The sequence below is a fragment of the Bacillus rossius genome, chromosome 1 (genome assembly GCF_032445375.1).
Source record: "Bacillus rossius redtenbacheri isolate Brsri chromosome 1, Brsri_v3, whole genome shotgun sequence".
NCBI lineage: Eukaryota > Metazoa > Arthropoda > Insecta > Phasmatodea > Bacillidae > Bacillus > Bacillus rossius.
This window is the reverse complement of record NC_086330.1, coordinates 34,020,092-34,040,119: the sequence shown is the minus strand read 5'-3', so window position 1 is coordinate 34,040,119 and position 20,028 is coordinate 34,020,092. Positions and strand designations below refer to the sequence as shown.

The window sequence follows — 20,028 nt, the reverse complement described above, 5'->3', positions numbered from 1 at the left end:
TGCTGCAATCTCACTTTCTACTATGTTGTTTGTCGTTGCTAATAAATATGAGTCATGTAGGAAGATGTTAGTTGGCTGAATACTATAACCAGAGACCTGAAAAATTCGCGGGTTCATTTCGTGTTATGCTAAAATTCTAATAATTATACCTTAGTGCTGCTTCTGTCATTGGTTCACTGTTAATCTGGAGGACTGAAGGCCAATTAGAGACCCTCACTCATAGAAGTGTCGAATCACAGGCCACCCAGTCGAGACGAGTCACAAGTCAGCAGCCAATGAACAGTTGGCATTCGCCAAAGTGTGTAGAGGATAGTGGAGTCTATCCTGGAGGTCAATGAACCCGCGAATTTTTCCGGTCTCTAACTATAACCAATCTGTAGAGACATGCAAAATTCGCGAATTCATATCGCGATAGGCTAGCATCAAAACAACTTTACCTTCGTACCGCTTCGGCGATTGGCCCACATTTTATCCGGGGAACTGTGAGCCAATGGGAAACACTAAACCAAGAAAGTGCCGAATTACGGACAGCCTAGTTGAGACTTCTCACGCGTCAGTAGCCAATGAACAGGTGTCATTTCCGCGAGAATTTAAAGGACTGTGGAGTCTATCCTAGAGGTCAATGAATCCGCGAATTTTGCAGGTCTCTACCAATCTGTCTTCTCACTATATTGGCTCGCATGGTCGCGAGGACAAGTGAAAACATTGGTGGGGTATGCACAAATACCCTTTTTGTTTGAAGTTTATCAATCTTCCGATTGATGTTTTCCCATCAACCTTGTGTCTCAAAATTCTTTCAAAAGTTGATTATTTATAGCTATACTCAATGACACTGATGAAGGTAAAATCTTATTGTGTATTATAACACGCATTCACTAACAAAATTACGCAAACACTTAATATATAGTAATAACAGTACCAGAGTGTTCACAATCTTTAAAGTCAAGGAAAAGTCAGGGAAATTGAAATTGATCACGGAAAGTCGAGGAATTTACTTTAAAACCTGGAAAAGTAATTGAAATTCCTCAGTGATATTAATTTGAGTGGGGAAATAATGCTATGGTATGCCATCACCCAGACTTAGTGAACACAATTTTTCCCCTCAGATTGTGTTTCTGTTCAGAGTTATACACGCTGTTAACTGACTTATGCAAGGTTCTGTTCGAACTAGTACATCTATAGGGATGGTGGATGTTGCATTGACTATTCTTTCTGAAAATTGCAAAATAGGCGAATTATTTTAAAAATTTTGTCACAGAAATTTGTAATTTTGGTCACGAAAAGTCAGTAGAAAGGTCAAGGAAATATTTCTTCAGATTTGTGTGAACACTCTGAATATCCGATGCCATACACACACAATTCAAAATGAAACCAAAAGTCAAGCACGAATAATAAATTGTATCTATTAGCACAAAATAATTATTTGCAAATAATAATCACAATTAATAACTATTACTCTATACTTTACTAACACATTCCACTATCATGCATAATGCCAATACTTATACTGAATGAAACAAATACCTTTCAGTCAAATACATTTTCATTCTTTTATTTACATGTTAACAGCGTGTACCCAAGATGTTGTGTATAAGCCCAGCTACTCTTGATTTCGGGTTTTCAAGTTTGATTGATATCATCTCAGGTGATTAATGGCATGGGTCTCTACTAAGTTTATGGCTATTAACATCCCCCGTAACTTTCCCATCCCCCTTTCGACAATAGCCAAAGAAAAAAAGGGGGTTGTCTGTAAAGTGGGTTTACGGACGATAATTTTACGTGATAACGTCATAAGAAAACATTGATGAAAAATTGCATACTTTTTAATTTTCAAATATCATTTAAAGTTTTTGCAAATTTAATTTAAATAATTTGTTCAAATATAATCACGAACAATTATTTAAAAAGCCCGCCTTAACCTGTTTGATATTATAGAAGATTTTCTCGCACGGTGGTTAGCCGGTTCTTGCACGCTCGGCTCAGGCGAAACGTGACAATGAGTCATGCTTTTTCGTGCGTGCAGCCGGCGTTCATCGATTTATAAGACGTTATCACGTCAATAATTAATTAAAATAAATAATGTTATCCTTAACTTCCAGTGCACAACTAAAATTTAATTTTTGGCTCAATAAACTACAGTATCCAGCTATGGATCTTTGTTGAAGCCAAAATTCGTGGCCTAGTGTTAACTGTTAAATCATCTGCAGCTGCCGCGGGAAATAATGTGTTATTTCGTTCTCTCTCCGGTCACATGCTGGACCCTGCTAATTAACAGACCAAAACAAAGACAATAAAATATGCAAAAATAAAAATATATATATTTTTATGCTAATATTTTGGACGATTAATATTACTTTCGAAATAATAGAAAAAAATTAATAAATCTAAATTGTTGCTAAAACCCCTGCTATCTGAACATCGCGATGGCTTGATTTTTATGAACCTTAATACATTTGCACTTAGGTAATACTTAAAAAAAAAGTATTCAAAACAAAAATGTGAACTGCCCAAATTTCGGGGAGACTTAGAAATTGCATGAATAATGCCTTGGAACAAAACTCAAAATAAATGTAAACTTTAGTTCTCCATGTAAAACAGTGTACGAGGTTACACTGGCTCCACAGTCGAGAGGTCAAGAGGTATGAGGTTGTGTACAACGGAACCTGACTTGACACCAACAACTGCAAGCTGGATCTACATGCCGTGATGTTTTCCAGAGAGAAAATGTGGAATATAGCACAGTTAAACAGCATGCCCTCGATGCAAAACATATACTCATTACAACTAAAAATACATGAACAGAAAATAACTGAATGAAGAAATGAAACAACAACGGCGAAACACAGGAGGCCCAAAATTTTCTTTCGCTTTACCAATAAGAAAATTATGTATGTTTCAACTCAGCTTGGTCCAAATCGTAACGAAAATTCATTGTCATTGTAGTGATGACTTGATATGGAGATTGCCCAATGGAGGATAACTGTATGAGGTGGACATTCAAAGAGATCAGAGACACCAATAAAAACGTTGGGCGACCTGTTTAACTACATTCTTCGATACAGCATGCTTGTAAACAAAATGGGACTATAACGAACATAAAAGACTGCCTTAACAAAAAGACTGACAACATTCACCTACAGGGAAAAGTGCACACTTAATGACTGCAATTCTAGCACAGTATTGACTTCGCAGACAATACAAAAAATTCTGTTGTCATTCATTGGGAAAGAAGTATTGTGACTAAATAAATGTTTATCATAATTTAATGCAATAAATCATATTTTAAAGATAAGAAACATTTTTAAAGCAAATCGCTGAAAATGCAACTAAATTTTTATATATGTGCCAATAAGTAAATAAGTACATCCAAAAATTAGAGTAAATATTCAATGATCAATTTAGAGATAGCTATTTTAAAGTATCTGGACAAGTAAGTAAATAAAAGGTTTTAACGAAGGATTACCAGAAAAAGTCAGAGACAACATAATATTTTGGAATTTCTTCTTGTTACAAAAAAAATTAAATCACTGACAGTATGTTCCACCTGCCAGTACTGAACTGTCTGTAAGGTCTTAAATATTTTTGACCTCGTTTGTTTGACTCCTTTCCTTTTATTCATTTAAAATATCTTTTTTTTTTCCTTCTCATGATTATCAAAATCAGTAGGCCCTACCACATTAACTTGTCGCAACAACTACAGTATTTCCATTTTCAATAGCTTTCTGCTGGATAATCAGTGGTTATATTAGTGAATTAATATTTTTTTTGTGTCCACACAATTCTAAATAAAACTGTGCTACAGAAGGAAATAAAAAATAACCTCACTTAGCCAAGAAGAGCTTAAACACCAACACGCTACCAGACTTACTGAGACGTGTATGAGCAATGGCCATTTCCAATGTCTCATTGCGGCAAAGTCAGACGTAGTGTTACTGCAGTATTAAATTTAACAGAAAACATCTTCTGAGTTAAATTATACTGTTAAAGGGTAGCAAAAATTTGCAAACATGTAGTGGCATGCAACCAAACTTAACCTGAGGTTTATGGAAAACTGTCAACTTCAATTTGGGGAATTGCAGCATTCAAAAATTTTGTAGCAACATTAAGTTGAAATAGTATCGAAGAAGAGAAATAATGATTATTAAATTATTAAAAAAAAAAATGCTTTACAGCGTGTTTTCGGATAGAATTATTTACTGCTTTACTGACCGATTCTGGTAAAGGTTTAAATTGTAAATTTTTGGAATTTTAATTTATTAAACGCAAAATGTTACTGAAGGGCTCAACCAGTAATTGAAATAATGATAGAGTTCACAGACGGAATGTCTGCGAGAGGTCTCTCCTGTGCGATTGCGTCGTTGCAATGAGTGTGCACCTTGTGGGGGTGGGGTGGTGGGGGGGACTGACTGCCGGCCACGGGCAGCTCACCTGCAGGTTGGCCAACAGCTGCTGGATGTGCGGCAAGGGGCGGGCCCCGCCCGAGCTGACGGGCGGGGGGTCGCCCACCGAGTCGGACATGCGCGGGGGCGACGCGGGGGGCTCCGTCGCCGCGACCGGCCCGCGAGAGGGCGCGGCCGCGGGCACCTGCGCGACACAGCACACTCTCCCGTCAGCCGCGCGCCGGGGACACACTCTCCCGTCAGCCGCGCGCCGGGGACACACTCTCCCGTCAGCCGCGCGCCGGGGACACACTCTCCCGTCAGCCGCGCGCCGGGGACTCACTCTCTCTCCCGTCAGCCGCGCGCTCGCCGCGGCCGCCTGAACCGAGGCGTCTCACACGCGAGGACGGTAACGATTTCGGAAATGACAGAAAACGCCTTCCATCTGCTATAGAGCATCCCACTCTTAGATTGCAGTGTGGAAGTAAATGGGCGCATTCTCTCTCTCTCTCTCTCTCTCTCTAACATACGGCGATTGCCGTTAGCGCTGTCCTTGTTTCTTCGTGCGTTGTTGCCAAATATCAAACGAAATTTAAATTTAAATTTTTGGACCAAGCTTTTTTTCATATTGTATAGCATCGAAATACGCATCAGGCAATGCTTATTTTGAATACTTAACAATATTTTAAGTGTCCGTAAAAATTAAAAAAACATAATTTATTCACTGCGAACTGTTTTGAAGTATTCCGAGATGTTTCACATAAAAAAAAAACCTACATGTGTATTTCATTCAGATTTTTTTATTAATTAATTAATGCCTTAGGATGACACCAACCAATGTTAAGACAAAAACTGTACAGGTTTCACTTAAATAATTTTTTTAATATATTGAAATGCATTTTCTCACAAACTACACATCAAAAAGTTGACCAGCGGAATTTTTTTTCTATTAAAGATAGATGGGGGACGAAAGCGTGAAAAATGTTCACAATGAATTGAATTAGTTTTTAAAATCATCTCCATCTCAATTGCTTCTACAGTTTCCGTGGCAATAGCTGTTAAAGATGTGTCTTATCAGTACAAGAGCGCGCTCCAATAGAGGTTTCTCTCACAAGCTGCCGTCGTAAGAGGAAACAGGGTCGTGTGTTTAGATAAGTGGTGTTCTGTCCTGCAAGCAATTTCAAATACATGGCTTCCTTAGTCAACCATGTATTTCCTTAGACACATAATTTCTGAAAACCAGCCTGCCAGTTAGGGGGCGACTGAAATGCTGCCCCTTGGAAGGGCAGCCCTTCAGGATTTTTCTGGCAATGGTTTGTTTGCACAGCGACTCGAAGGGCAGCCCATCCAATTTATGAAAACACGTTTCTTTAAGTGTTTAAATAATCCTGAAAACTTGCCCCTTGGAAGGGCAGCCCATCAGGATTTTTTTGACAGTAGTGTTTTTGAAAGGTTGTCTGAATTGTTGCCCCTTGGATGGGCAGCCCTTCAGGATATTTCTGACAGTGGTTAGTTTAGGCTAGTTTAGGTTAGGTTAGGTTAGGTTACTTTACAAACTAACCACGCAAGTTTTCAGGATTATTTAAACACTTAAAGAAATATGTTTTCAGAAATTGGATGGGCTGCCCTTCCAGTCGCTGTACAAACAAACCATTGCCAGAAAAATCCTGAAGGGCTGCCCTTCCAAGGGGCAACAATTCAGCTCCCCCCCAGTTAGTATCGCGTCTCGCGACGAAGCAACGCGTTGTGTCCGGTGACTCGTTACAGTTATAATTTTGACAAATTATATATTAACATACGTGATTTTATTTTCTACATTTATTTTTATTACGTACATATAAAATATGGAAGATAGAACACCGAAAGAAATTATATCGGTATGCTACGCGGGAGGGAGCACAAAATTGTGTTGAATGTATTTGAGTATTTAAAAAAAAATATGAGTGTGTGCAGTGCAATTAAGGAAGCTTCCAAAGCAACCGGCTGTTCCGAACGAACCATTTACAACACAAGGACGGAACTGCAGCGACATGGTACCCTAAGTACGCCTGGTAAGGTAAAATCAAATAGGAAAGACAAACAGAAAAATTGCTGAAAACAAACTTACGATGGCATTGTGCAGAGTGGGCTACGGCAGATCGTTCACACTTTTTTTGTTTGCTAACATTCCTCCAACTTTAAATGTCATTTTAGCTAAAGTGAATAGTGACGAATCACTACCAGATTTCTCTTGTACCACCCTGCATAGGTTCCTTCACGACATTGGGTTTGAGTATTTAAGAAGAGGAAACAAGGCAGTATTCATAGAACGTGATGACATAATTCATTGGCGGCATACCTACTTGAGAGAAGTAAAAAGATTTAGGGATTTAGGAAAACCAGTTATCTATACAGATGAATCTTGGGTAAATGTGGGGCTCAGTGTGGAAAAGGCATGGAAAGATACAACAGTGAAGAGCGCTCGGCAGGCAGCCATTGAAGGCCTTAGTTCAGGCCTTAAACCTCCTACAGGACGAGGTGCACGTTTCGCATTAGTGCATGCAGGTAATGAGGACGGTTTTGTTCAAAATGCTGCCCTTACTTTCTTGTGCAAAAAGAACACAGCTGACGCTCATGATGAAATGACTGCAGATGGGTATGAAAAGTGGTTTACCGAACAATTTTTGCGAAACACTCCAGAGGGATCTGTTTTTGTTTTGGATAATGCGTCATACCATAGCAGGATGTGTGAACCGATTCCCGTGCAACGTTGGTGTGTGGGGGATATAAGACAGTGGCTCACGGAAAAAAGCATTCCTTATGATGCCAGTATGATTAAGCGGGAATTGCTACACATAGTAGGACGAGAAAGGCACAAGTACAAAAAATACAAACTTGGAGAAATAGCCAAATGCGTAGGTCGAACTGTACTTCGCTTGCCCCCGTATCATTGCAAGCTAATCCCTAATGAAATGGTATGGGCCCAAGTGAAATCGTTCGTAAGACTGCATAACACAACTTTCAAGGCACATTATATGGAGTCCTTAATAACAAAGGGTTATGACCACGTATCAAAAGAAAACTGGAAAAATTATGTACAAACTGTGAAAAACATGGAATAATAGCTGTGGAGAGCTGACGAACTTCAAGATGACGAGAAAAGATTTTTGATAAGTTTAGCCTCGTTCAATTCATCCCAGTCATCTCCATCGCCCCAACCCCATTCTTCTGGTCATCTCTGTGCTACTCTTATGAAAGGGGTATCAACGAGTGCCTTGAATCCGAGTCTAGATGTCAAGAGTCAGAAATAAAATAAAATACATAATACACATACTCACAAAGTTTTTAAGGAACATTCAAACAATTAAAGTTTTATTTTTAAAATAAAAAAGGATATTTATATATTTTTGGTACTTACAATTTATTTTTTGTGTCAAAAATGTTTCCAGAAGTGATACAACAAAACTTATTTAACAATGTAGCCGGTGGTGAGCACAAACATTTATTCAATATCTTCAGCAGGGAAAAATAACGCATGTAGTCCTTGTCAACTACACAGGTATAAGGGTTTTTAATTATCCGAGTTTTCCTTCCTCAAATATTTTGAATAATTAAGATTTGATCTGCTCTATCCCTAGTTTCCACCAAGCCACTTCACTAAGGACTGTGTTACAGTTACTCGCAGGGGAAGGACTAGGTCACCGGGTCCACAAGGAGATGTCCTGGTGTGTCCTTAAGGGAATAGCCCTACCTTCTTGGATTATAATTTTGAACTATTTATCTCGATTTTTGGCATGCCTTGACCTTCTATACCTTCTTGCAACCACATGTTTACTAACGGGCTCTAATGAGTAGATAATTGCCGCGAAGGAAATAAGTTATTTTTTTTTTCACGTGGACGACTACAGCTATCATGATAATCTCACCAGTTCACAAGTGTTGAATTAAGTCCTATCCATGTCAAAGAAAAAAAATAGCAAGGAAGCTTTATTGCAAGCGGTATAAAAATATTTTAAATTGCAAGATGGCGAGGCGTAACCCTCTTTAACTTGAGAGTTAAGAGTCATCTTCTTTCGCACCCTTCTCTTCGTTCGCACCCTCTGCTGTTACCCTTAATAGTGTGTGCTTAGTCCACCCCGGTCGCACGGGTGAGTTACAAAGCTTATCGACTTTATTATATTTTATATAATGTATTAATTATATATAATATATTTTATACCTATTTTCTTTTAAAAGCTCGTGTGTTGTCGTGGTTGGTATATAGGAATGAATGACATGTCTTGTCCCTACAAGGGGAAGCATTTTCAGATTGCCAACTATAAAAAAAAATTAAAAGTCTGAAATAATTATTTAGGCTGTTTTATTAGTACATAACAGTAGATGTAGAAAAACAGTTCCATGTAATTATGAAGTAATCTTCTGAATCACATAATTTTCACTATTCAAAAATTGACTATAGTTCTATGAAGAGTGATTTTACTAACAGTAACTAAAAACTATAGTACTTGGAAAAATTTTGTTTGCATGAATTATGTTAAAATTATTTATCAAAAACTTAAAGAAAAAAATGTTTACCTATGTTCCTCCATATGATATAATATTAGTAGCCTACTGTCCATCATTGTATGATATACATGATAATATAATGGAAAATTTCGAAAAACATTATGGTGACAGAACATCACACTTGCCTTTTTAGTTGTGGGTACCTACTTAAGAAGACCAACGCATATTCAAAATTTTAATAAAAATATATTTTTAAATTTAATTTAATTTAAGAAATAGTACCACATTCAAGCTTGCAGGAATAAGGTGGTGCAATTAAACACCACTTTGCTACTATAGACACCAAGGATTTACGAAGAAATGAATAAGGTTTGTGCTGGGTATCTATTCAATCACAAATTTTTTTTCTCAAGTGTTTTGGCAGAGGCGATGACTCCTAACAGTCTTTCCAAAATCAGTGCCTTGATTATCTTTACGACCTCCAATAAAAAAATTGGGCTATACTTAACAGGGGTTAAGTATATGGTGAACTATGGTTGGGCAATTACGGAAATCATGGAGTTTGTAATACAAAATTCACAGTTTCCCATGAAAATATTTACAATGTAAAAAATATTTAAAAGAAAATCATTATAAAATGGTTGTGGATAATGTCCAGCAGCGCAGTTCGTCTGAGGTGCGACATGGGCGAGTACAGTATGTCCATAAACGAATGTCCCAATTATAAACTTTAATAGTAACAACTGTGAGCATTGTAGAATTTTGGTTCAAGGTCACAATTAAAGATACACTCAAACAGTTTTAAATAAGTGTATGCACGAATACGGGTTTGTTGTTTTCTCGCTTGCAGCACCACCTAAACTAAACGACGAATCCTGAGCGTAAAGGTATTGTATTCTGAAATTTGCTAAGAGTGAATCTGTAATTTCAAACCTCCCCATTTGAATCTCTTTGTACGAGAGTGTTTGAACGTCCAAGTCCCTGACCGTTGGATTGGTCGTATAATGTTCGAGACGAAAAGCTCTTTTTTTCGCTGGCCTCCACGTTCACCTGACATAACGCCATGGGATCTTTTTCCTTTGGGGCTTTATAAAAGATCGTGTCTACGTTCCGCCGCTATCTAATAATTTGCCAGAGTTGAGACACAGAATTGAAGAGGCTATTGTTTCCATTACTCTGGACGTGTTAACCAAATTTTGGGAATAATTGGACTTTAGGTTGGATGTGTACCGTATAAATGAAGGTCTACGTATGGAAAGTATATAAAAAAATAAAACTAGGAAAGTTTACCTTCAATTTTATGCATGATTTGTTGTAAATGGGCTTTAGATTGCAGTGTACATTTTAATGGGCATTCACTCTCACTCTCTTACTCTCTCTCTCTCTCTCTCTCTCTCTCTCTCTCTCCAATGTGCGATATTTACTATTAGCGCTGTCCTTTCGGCGTCCGCTATTGTCAGATATATACCCAAAGAGCACGAAAGTCGTAGACACAACTCTATAATGTCTCGATATTTAAAAAAAAGTATTTAAAATATTTTATATGTAAAAAAAAATATAATGATAATTATTTTGTTGTATTTCATCCTGAGCTTCATATGATATATTCCATTCTTACTTGTAAGGAAACGTAACTGAAAGAAGTCATCTTGGTTTCAAACCTTTTTTGTCAAACATTATTTTTATATAATTTAATATTAAAGACTTTGTTTTACCATATCACATAATTAATGGGATGCATTGTTATCAACTATTTTCTAATGTGAAATAATAATTGGTGTTAAACAATTTTTTTTTTCTCCAGAATATATGCAACTTTTATACTGTTAAAATATACCATTGAAAGCGAGACATTCTGTTCTGGACACCCCGTACTCGGCGGTGTGATCGAGATCCTCAGCACCTGCTGGCGGCGAGGGTCGGAGACAGTTACCTCGTCGGGCCCGCGTGCCGGGGGCGGCGGCGGCGGCGGCGGCGGCGTGTCGGGCGGCCAGAGGCGGTTCGCCTTCTGGGGCGGCGGGGGCAGCACCTCGCCGGGCTTCTCGTGGCTCAGGTCGTCCCCCAGCGGGAACGGCCGTCGCGCGTCGTGGATGGGGCCCGCTGCGTCAACACAGCCAACATTTCACGGTGTCATGCAAAAGGAAATCCCATAAAGAAAACACTGAAATTAATTATACATAATAACTTAAATAAATTTCCCAAACATTCTCAGGTCAGAATTTATGTGATGTTGTATTAACGGAGTGGCGTATTGAGTATAATGATTTTTGATAAGGTTGAATTTTCTTGGTAGCAACAAATAGTAGATAGCAATGGAATAAGTTTTGCTGCCATGTGTAGGTACACGTGGAGAGTGTGCACATGTGGAGACATGTGCACGCGTATTTTTTTGTTGAACTTGAAACTGAGGTTATAGTTTTCCACACTCATACTTTGCAACTATGAAATTTTGAATTTTGAAAAAAAAAAATATCTTTGGATTTTTCCTTATTGCAAAACAGCTAGTCTTATAAGTTTATAGTGAATATTCCCAGCAACGTACGATAAAAAAAAATCAAGGTTGCCAACATTTACTTTCTAAAGTTAACAAATTTTACGTTATTAGGTTGTCTATAAATTCACAGTTCGCAGATTTCCAAAGAAAAAAACAAGAGCGTCAGTTAAAACATCGAATCGCGACTCTTATCTTACTTTCTTTGTGCATTGAACGGCTCATAAACAGAGACACCTGTATTTCGCGATTTAATTTCATGTCAAGGTATTTCACAAAACACTGTAGCTTTTTTTCTAAGTCATGGCAAATTGTGAAGGTGCAGCAGTACGGTGACCACATTCTCATTGGCCCCGTCGAGAGCGGGACGACACCTCTCCCTTCCCGACCTCAGCCAATAAACCACAGGAGAAAAGCTACAGTATTTAGTGGAATACCTTGACGAAATGTATTCGCGAAATGCAGGCGTCCCTGCTGACGAGCCGCTGACCAACCTTGAATGTCGATGTTGGGGTCGTCGAGTCCGGCGCGGTCCGGTATCCGGTTGCCGTTCCTGTTCTGGTGCTCGATCTCCTCCGAGCTGAGGAACTCCCCCGGGCGCGACCTGACGGCCAGCGCCAGGTCTGCCGTCGACAGCCCGGCTGGGGGACACAGCGACCGGTGTTGCTTGTTGAGCACTTCCTCACCATTACCCCAGGTATATGGTGCTAACCATGGGCGTCTCTGGCAGGGAGGACGTGGGGGACACGTACAAGTACATCCAGTAGTTTTATTTATAACTAGCTGCCCGACCCGGCTTCGCACGGTTGTATTAATGGGGGAGAAAAATGAGACCAAATCTCTTATTTACAGTTATAATACACGAAATAAAATGAAAAATTAATTAATTTTGACTAAACCTTAATACAATGCTTTGTGATGTACCGAAGAAAAAAACGAATAGCACCGATGGTTTCCCGACTCTCGAGCACGCAACGTTGTCATGGAGACGAAGTACCCACTGTTTCCCGGGCTTAAACACCAATCAACATTGAAAATCAGTTTATTATTAATTATAAATTATTAAGACATAATAAAAAACTAAATAAAAACCATCCTATCTCTCAAGTTGGAAAAAGTTACACATAAATGCCAATTTTCATCAAAATCGGTTGACTTGAAGAGTGAAGCGTTCACTGGAAACAAACATTAGGACACTGGATTTATATATATTAATATATTTTCATGTTTATGAAATACATGTATTTACAGTGATGACATATAGTATTAGATCATGTGTCAAATAAAAATTATATACAAAGCATAGTTGGAAATTAAACAGATATTTTATACTTAACTCGAAGGAGGTACTAGCATTTAAATAAATAAATAGATTTCTTTTATGCTTCCTCCCCCCCCCCCCAACTTAATGAGGCCAGAGACGTCCATGATGCTAACACACTGCTTCAAACAATAAACAAGTCATCCTTGTACGAAATAACTTAAGTTCAAAAAACTTTCAATGTGTTTTGTACCTTCAGGAATCAAGATTATTGAACTAATTCACTTACCGACGCACGTATATACGCCACTATCTCTGTGTGTGACGTCTTGAATTCTTAATGCACCTTTTTTTGAAATTTTGTACTTCTTGTTGTTAGAAAGGTAAGTGGTGCGATCCTTGGTCCACAGAATCTTTGTTCTGAAATAGGAGCATACATTATTAACATGTAAATGTTTGTTTATATTACAAATTGGGTAATCATTAATTTGCACAACCAACACTGACAATGCTTATACGAGATGAATACAATCATGCAGCACATAGGCGCTCTTTAATCTGGAATTATTTGCTTCGCTGCATTGTGTATTTCGGCAACAATCGAACCCCATTCAGATACTTTTTGCTTGAGCAGCACTTGATTTTAAGTTCACAGGGACTTCAATTAGTCAATTGGCAGTGAAGTGGATATAGGGGGCTGCACATCACTTCCCTCCTACCAGGAAAATCCGGAATAGGTTCTTGGAGGAATCAAACCTGGAAGTTTTTGCTAGTGGGAAAACGTGGTGGACGTTGCTATGAGCTACTGGGTTTTCTCAGAGTAATTACCAGCTTTTGTCCCCCCATTAATTCATTCATACCATACTCAATGATCATATAATCACCTGCCAATTTTACCAGTGACCCTGATGTCGATGAAACATTTATAACTTAATTCATTCATTCATTTTAGCGGATATTGCTAGTAAGTTCAGTTGACACCATTCCTTTGAGTCCCCTCGGGTCCACCACGGCCATTAACACGAACAGTCACGAGGCTGCAAGGTGGATAGTCGACTCTGCCCCTAAAAAACACCCCCTCCCCCTTCTCATTGTCCGAATGGTGAAACTCGGCGCGGCAGGAACGTTTAGGTACGCGACTCTATGCCAGAGGTGTTGTGTGTGCCACATGGCCCATCAGCCATCGTATTCGTGGTAGGTACCGACCGTCTCGTTATCTCGAATTATTTGTTAATGGCGTTCTCTGGATGGGTGTGAGGCGGGGGGCTTACACTCAGGGTTTCCTCGTCGGGCAGTGACCCCGCTGCTAGAAGCCACTGTCATGATTCTGAGGACGTTCGAAACCTCGTGTTTCGCGGCGGGCTGGTACGCGACTTATCTTTCCAATGCTCACTGGTGACCTTTCCCAGTTCCTCAGGGGAACTTGGAAGGGCAGCCCTTCAAGATTTTTCTGACAGTAGTGTTTTTGAAAGGTTGTCTGAATTGTTGCCCCTTGGATGGGCAGCCATTTAGGAATTTTCTGACAGTGGTCAGTTTGTAAAGCGACTGGAAGGGCAGCCCTTCCAGTATCTTAAAATGTGTCTATTTTCGTAATTTTATAATCCTGAATTGTTGCCCCTTGGAAGGACAGCCCATCAGGATATCCTTAACAGTGGTGTTTTTGAAAGGTTGTCTGAATTGTTGCCCCTTGGAAGGGCAGCCCTTCAGGATTTTTCTGACAGTGGTGTTTTTGAAAGGTTGTCTTAATTGTTGCGCCTTGAAAGGACAGCCCTTCAGGATTTTTCTGACAGAAATGTTTTTGAAAGGTTGTCTGAATTGTTGCCGCTTGGATGGGCAGCCCTTCAGGATTTTTCTGACAGTGGTTAGTTTGTAAAGTGACCTAACAATACCTAACCTAACCTAGCCTAAAAATGAGGAAGCTAACTTCAGAGGTCACAGAACAAAGGACATGGCACAGACCTGTTGAACCTCTTGACGGGGCACTTGATCTTGACCTGCGTGCCCCAGAAGACGGTGGCCTGGCCGCCCACCTTGAGCGTGACCTTCTTCTTGGCCGCCTTCTGCTGCACGTAGGTGGTGTTGGAGGCGGCGATGTGCGGCCGCTCCGTCTCGGGGGCGCACGCCTTGGTGTTGCAGGGCTTCCTGTCGGCCGGCTTGGCAGCGGGGCACTTGGAGGGCGGCCGCGGCACCACGTGGTTCTGCGCCATCACCTGCTTGCAGTCCACCTGCCGCGTCTTCACGCCGCCGCCGCAGCTCCGCGAGCACTGCCACGGGCACACCGACACACTCTCCGTTACCACTCGGCTAGAGCATCGACACACTCTCCGTTACCATTCAGCTAGAGCATCGACACACTCTCCATTGCCATTCTGCTAGAGCATCGACACACTCTCCGTAACCATTCAGCTAGAGCACCGACACACCCTCCGTTACCACTCGGCTAGAGCATCGACACACCCTCCGTAACCATTCAGCTAGAGCACCGACACACCCTCCGTTTCCACTCGGCTAGAGCATCGACACACTCTCCGTAACCATTCAGCTAGAGCACCGACACACTCTCCATTACCACATTCCCCTTATTCAGCTAGAACACCGACACACTCTCCATTACCACATGCCCATTCATCCAGCTAGAACACCGACACACTATCCATTACCATTCAGCTAGAGCACCGACACACTCTCCATTACCACTCAGCTAGAGCATCGACACACTCTCCATTGCCATTCTGCTAGAGCACCGACACACTCTCCATTACCACATTCCCCTTATTCAGCTAGAACACCGACACACTCTCCATTACCACATGCCCATTCATCCAGTTAGAACACCGACACACTATCCATTACCATTCAGCTAGAACACCGACACACTCTCCATTACCATTCAGCTAGAGCACCGAAACACTCTCCATTACCATTCAGCTAGAGCACCGACACACTCTCCATTACCACATTCCCCTTATTCAGCTAGAGCATCGACACACTCTCCATTGCCATTCTGCTAGAGCATCGACACACTCTCCATTACCACATTCCCCTTATTCAGCTAGAGCATCGACACACTCTCCATTGCCATTCTGCTAGAGCATCGACACACTCTCCATTACCATTCAGCTAGAGCACCGACACACTCTCCATTACCACATTCCCCTTATTCAGCTAGAACACCGACACACTCTCCATTACCACATGCCCATTCATCCAGCTAGAACACCGACACACTATCCATTACCATTCAGCTAGAGCACCGACACACTCTCCATTACCACTCAGCTAGAGCACCGACACACTCTCCATTACCATTCAGCTAGAGCACCGACACACTCTCAATTACCACTCAGCTAGAGCATTGACACACTCTCCATTACCATTCAGCTAGAGCACCGACACACTCTCCATTACCACATTCCCCTTATTCAGCTAGAACACCGACACACTCTCCATTACCACATGCCCATTCATCCAGCTAGAACACCAACACACTCTCCATTACCATTCAGCTAGAGCACCGACACACTCTCCATTACCATTCAGCTAGAACACCGACACACTCTCCATTACCATTCAGCTAGAGCACCGAAACACTCTCCATTACCATTCAGCTAGAGCACCGACACACTCTCCATTACCATTCAGCTAGAGCATCGACACACTCTCCATTACCATTCAGCTAGAGCATCGACACACTCTCCATTACCATTCAGCTAGAGCATCGTGCGGAAACTATTTTAAACGATTTTGAAGTTTTCTAATCTAAGTTTAAAACTAAGAGTGTTTGGGAGGGTCTGGGTAGGGAAGACTCTGTGTGTACCTCAGGCCGAAGCCTATCACGCGCTTATCATGCAGGGTTTAAGCCATGCAGGAGTAAAAAAAATTCTAAGAATTTTTGGGATTTTTTTTGGGGTTTTCAGAAATTTTTAAGGAAATTTGACACCAAGATGGCCACCGTGACATCGCAATCCAAGTTGGCGATCGACACCACAGGTGTGCCACACCTCGGACCGCCAATACTATACTTCTATAATTAATTACCAGCATAGCTATCTCTATTGACTGTGAGAACTAATGCATAAGCTATTATTATCAGGCATATCAACTACTGAAAATTAATTTAATTAATTTTGGTAGCCACGTATTTCGTGGTGTGATGAACCACTTTTTTGCATCTCCTTGGGTGCTCTTTTTTATTGAAGTGTTTCTCGCACGGTTGAAATCTCTAGAGGTCTAGTGTTGGAACGTGCCCACGGGCACCCGGGGGAGGGAGGGGGAATCCATGGGCGTCGCAAGGATATATTTTTTTTGGGGGGGACTGCAATTTATTTAGTTGTTGAGGAATATCCATCCCCTGGAAAAAAATGCGGGGGGCCGGGGGTCCTCCCCCGGGAAAATTTGGGGTGTGAAGGTGCAAAAAGTTGGTTTTTCGGTATTTTTCTTTCCTAAATATTCTTATTATAGTGGGTTGCAATGTATAATTTATTTTTTTATAAACATATATTTTCAGAGAACAAAATTTGTAAAAACACGGTGCTCACATTACCACGATTGGACTAAATGCACCATGCGCAACATATGGGTTGTATATCACAGAAATAATATTTTTTAGTATAACTACGAAACTGAATATATTATTGGAGGGGACGAAATTGAAGACTTTTATTATTGGGGGGGGGGGGGGGACGTGTCCCCCCGGGTCGCGACGCCCGTGGGGAATCTACCTTGCTCCACTCGGCGGCGTGCCAGCGCACGGGGCAGTCCAGCACGTTGCAGTACTGGCGGTCGGGCGGCGGCGGCTGCGGGCACATGCTGCTCGGCACGACCACCGTGTTGGCGCCGCCGCGCGTCACCTCGTGGATGCAGTTCACCTCGCGCGTCTGGATGCCGAAGCCGCACGGCTTGGTGCACGGCTGGAAGTCGGAGTAGTTCCAGCGCGGCGGGCACGGCACGTCGTTGCACGTGCGGATGATGGCCTCGGGCCGCGCTTCCTGCGCGCACAGGTACGGGCTCACGGGCTTCTGGTCGTGGTCCTGGACACACGTGATCAGCGACTCCTGCACGCCTGCGCAACAAGCGGCGGCGTCGCTGCGTCAGGTTGGCACCCCTCACCACCTCCCCTCCTCTCCCCTCCCCATCCCCTCCACCAGGCCCCGTTCCGCTGCGGCACGGAACCAGAGACGGTTTTTTCGACTCACGTAGTTTCGGTTCCCTACCACGTTCGTGCAACTTCTGGAATTCTCTCAAAAAATTGAAATTTAAAAATAAAAAAATATCGAAGAGTTAAGTTAGGTTAGGTTAGGTCAGTCACAACATGCTTGTTCTCATTGGAAACTTCTGATTTAGTGGCTGAAGAAGGCGTTAGTACCAAAAACGCAAAAAAACTTCGGAAATCTTCGGAAATTCTTGCAGGGAACCGAAACTACGTGTGAGTTGTAGGCTACCCTTTGTTCGAAATGGTTCCAACTACAATATATAGTTGTTATTTTTTTTTATTAGATATGAATATTCTGCCCGTGCTATGATCTCCAATAGATTTTTTTTGTTACAAATTAAATTAATATTTCGTAATCTTGAAATTCAATCCCTTTGTGTGGTGAAATGTTCTCCGTTTACGTGATCCGTCTCGGTTTCCGTGCCATTGTAGAACGGGACCTTAGATGTTGACCGTCTGGCTGGACAGAGCTCGAGGTGTTAACGCGTCACTTGCAAACAGCTCAACGTTTATTTGAAGTATCTGGCTACGAATAACATCCAATGAGTCGTTTGTACTTGTCTTTTGAACAGTAAAAAAAAAAAAAAAAAAAGCCCGAAACTAGTGTTTTCACGGAAATTTTTAGGTGTGAAAATTCTACACACAATTTTGAAAATGGTACAGGTAAGTGAAGGGAGCCTTTATCTTTCATATCCCAGCATATAATAATAGTCACCGCTCAAAGTCCCACAGAGGCGCGTTCCCGCCGCGAAGACTGCGCTCCAGGTCGTCACCTGGCGCGTAGAGGCGAAGAGGCGTGCGTTACACGAGCCAGTGTCGTCCTTAGAGACCCTGCGCTTTCAGAGCTCGTGCGTCCAGCCAGGCGGTCACCTTAAGGTTCTAGTGAGGAACTTCTATTTAGTGACCGTAACACAAAGTTAATGTAATTATCTAGAAATTAATAAAAAAATTATTTGACACTACTGAACATGACTTACAAATCCATGAAAATGACCTTTCTCAACAATAAATGTCCAAGAAATAATTGATTCAGATTTATCAAATAGTAAAAGTTAGACTTTTAACTAAATAGTACAAATACACTATTTCAAGCAAAGCAATTTAATAGATCTATTATAAAATTTCACAAATTAAAATAATTGTCAATTATTTCTAAAGTTTGATGCGTTTTTGTTGAAACTCAATATGCACTGGAAAATTATACCCAGTTAATGCAAAGGATACACTTAACATTTATTTCTGACAACCCTTTAAAAGGGTTGGTAAAGAGCACGCGGACAGGTCGGGACGCAATCGCCAACAGATGATGCCACTTAAATGCTGAAGATATGATATGCTTAATGACTTTGGCCAGGGCTTCAAACCCCAAATTGTACAGTTGGCACATTATTTAAACATTGAAACATTCCAAGTTCGAATACAAAATATATAAACATATTTGGATACATTTCAGACAAATTTTTAAGGATACTTATGGGCTTAGCCAGAAGAAAAAATGGATGTGATTTATCCCCCTTCTCCCTTTAATTCTTGAGAAGTTTTTTATTTCAGTCGAGAAGACGTTAAAATATGAAACTATTTGACCTGATTTATCGTCACTTAGATCATATACAGGACATATGCAATGTTAAGTGGAATGATTGTGTCAGGAAAATGTAGACTCCAAAAAAATGATCAAATTAGCTGTAACCTACAATAACTGTTTTTGTCTTGTATATTTGACAGCCGTGGAGTAAGACCGGGTTTATAAAATTCGTTAAGAGCGCAAGGATCAAACACACAAGAAGCGCAAGAAAACGTCGGTAACATATAAAACGCGCGAGTTGCAAGATATCACCAACCCTACAATTAGAAACTGTTAAAAACTGAGAAACAAATATCCTTCATTGGATTCCTTTTCATAACGAATGTACTCTATTTTTGAATTCACACTTCTTTGGGCACTGTGAGAATGAAATTTTATTATGAAACAAAATGTGCACGCACCATGGAAAAAAAAATAACAGGATGAAGTCTAATTCGTATGCGTGTTTCATCCAGTTGTGTTCAAATACAAGTTGTACAACGTTGTCAGTGATTTATTTTCAAACAAATTAAAAAAAATGTTCATGCAACAAACAATTTGAAAAACATATGCTCATATATTTTATTTTAAATATTGAACTAATAGTATGTATTTCTTTAATGCTGAAACCAGCAA

General features: G+C 40.7%; 1 protein-coding gene across 1 annotated transcript in view; it reads right to left on the bottom strand.

Moving 5' to 3' along the window:
* Positions 1–20,028, bottom strand: part of LOC134534279 (protein madd-4) — a 191,240-nt gene that overhangs the window by 42,219 nt on the left and 128,993 nt on the right. Inside the window, exons 14-19 of the mRNA XM_063373000.1 lie at positions 17,338–17,678; positions 14,576–14,880; positions 12,906–13,036; positions 11,850–11,996; positions 10,768–10,964; positions 4,429–4,584 (exon numbers count right to left, since the gene is read on the bottom strand). Of these exons, the coding sequence (XP_063229070.1) occupies positions 4,429–4,584; positions 10,768–10,964; positions 11,850–11,996; positions 12,906–13,036; positions 14,576–14,880; positions 17,338–17,678 (1,277 nt within the window). The remainder of the gene's footprint in view (positions 1–4,428; positions 4,585–10,767; positions 10,965–11,849; positions 11,997–12,905; positions 13,037–14,575; positions 14,881–17,337; positions 17,679–20,028) is intronic.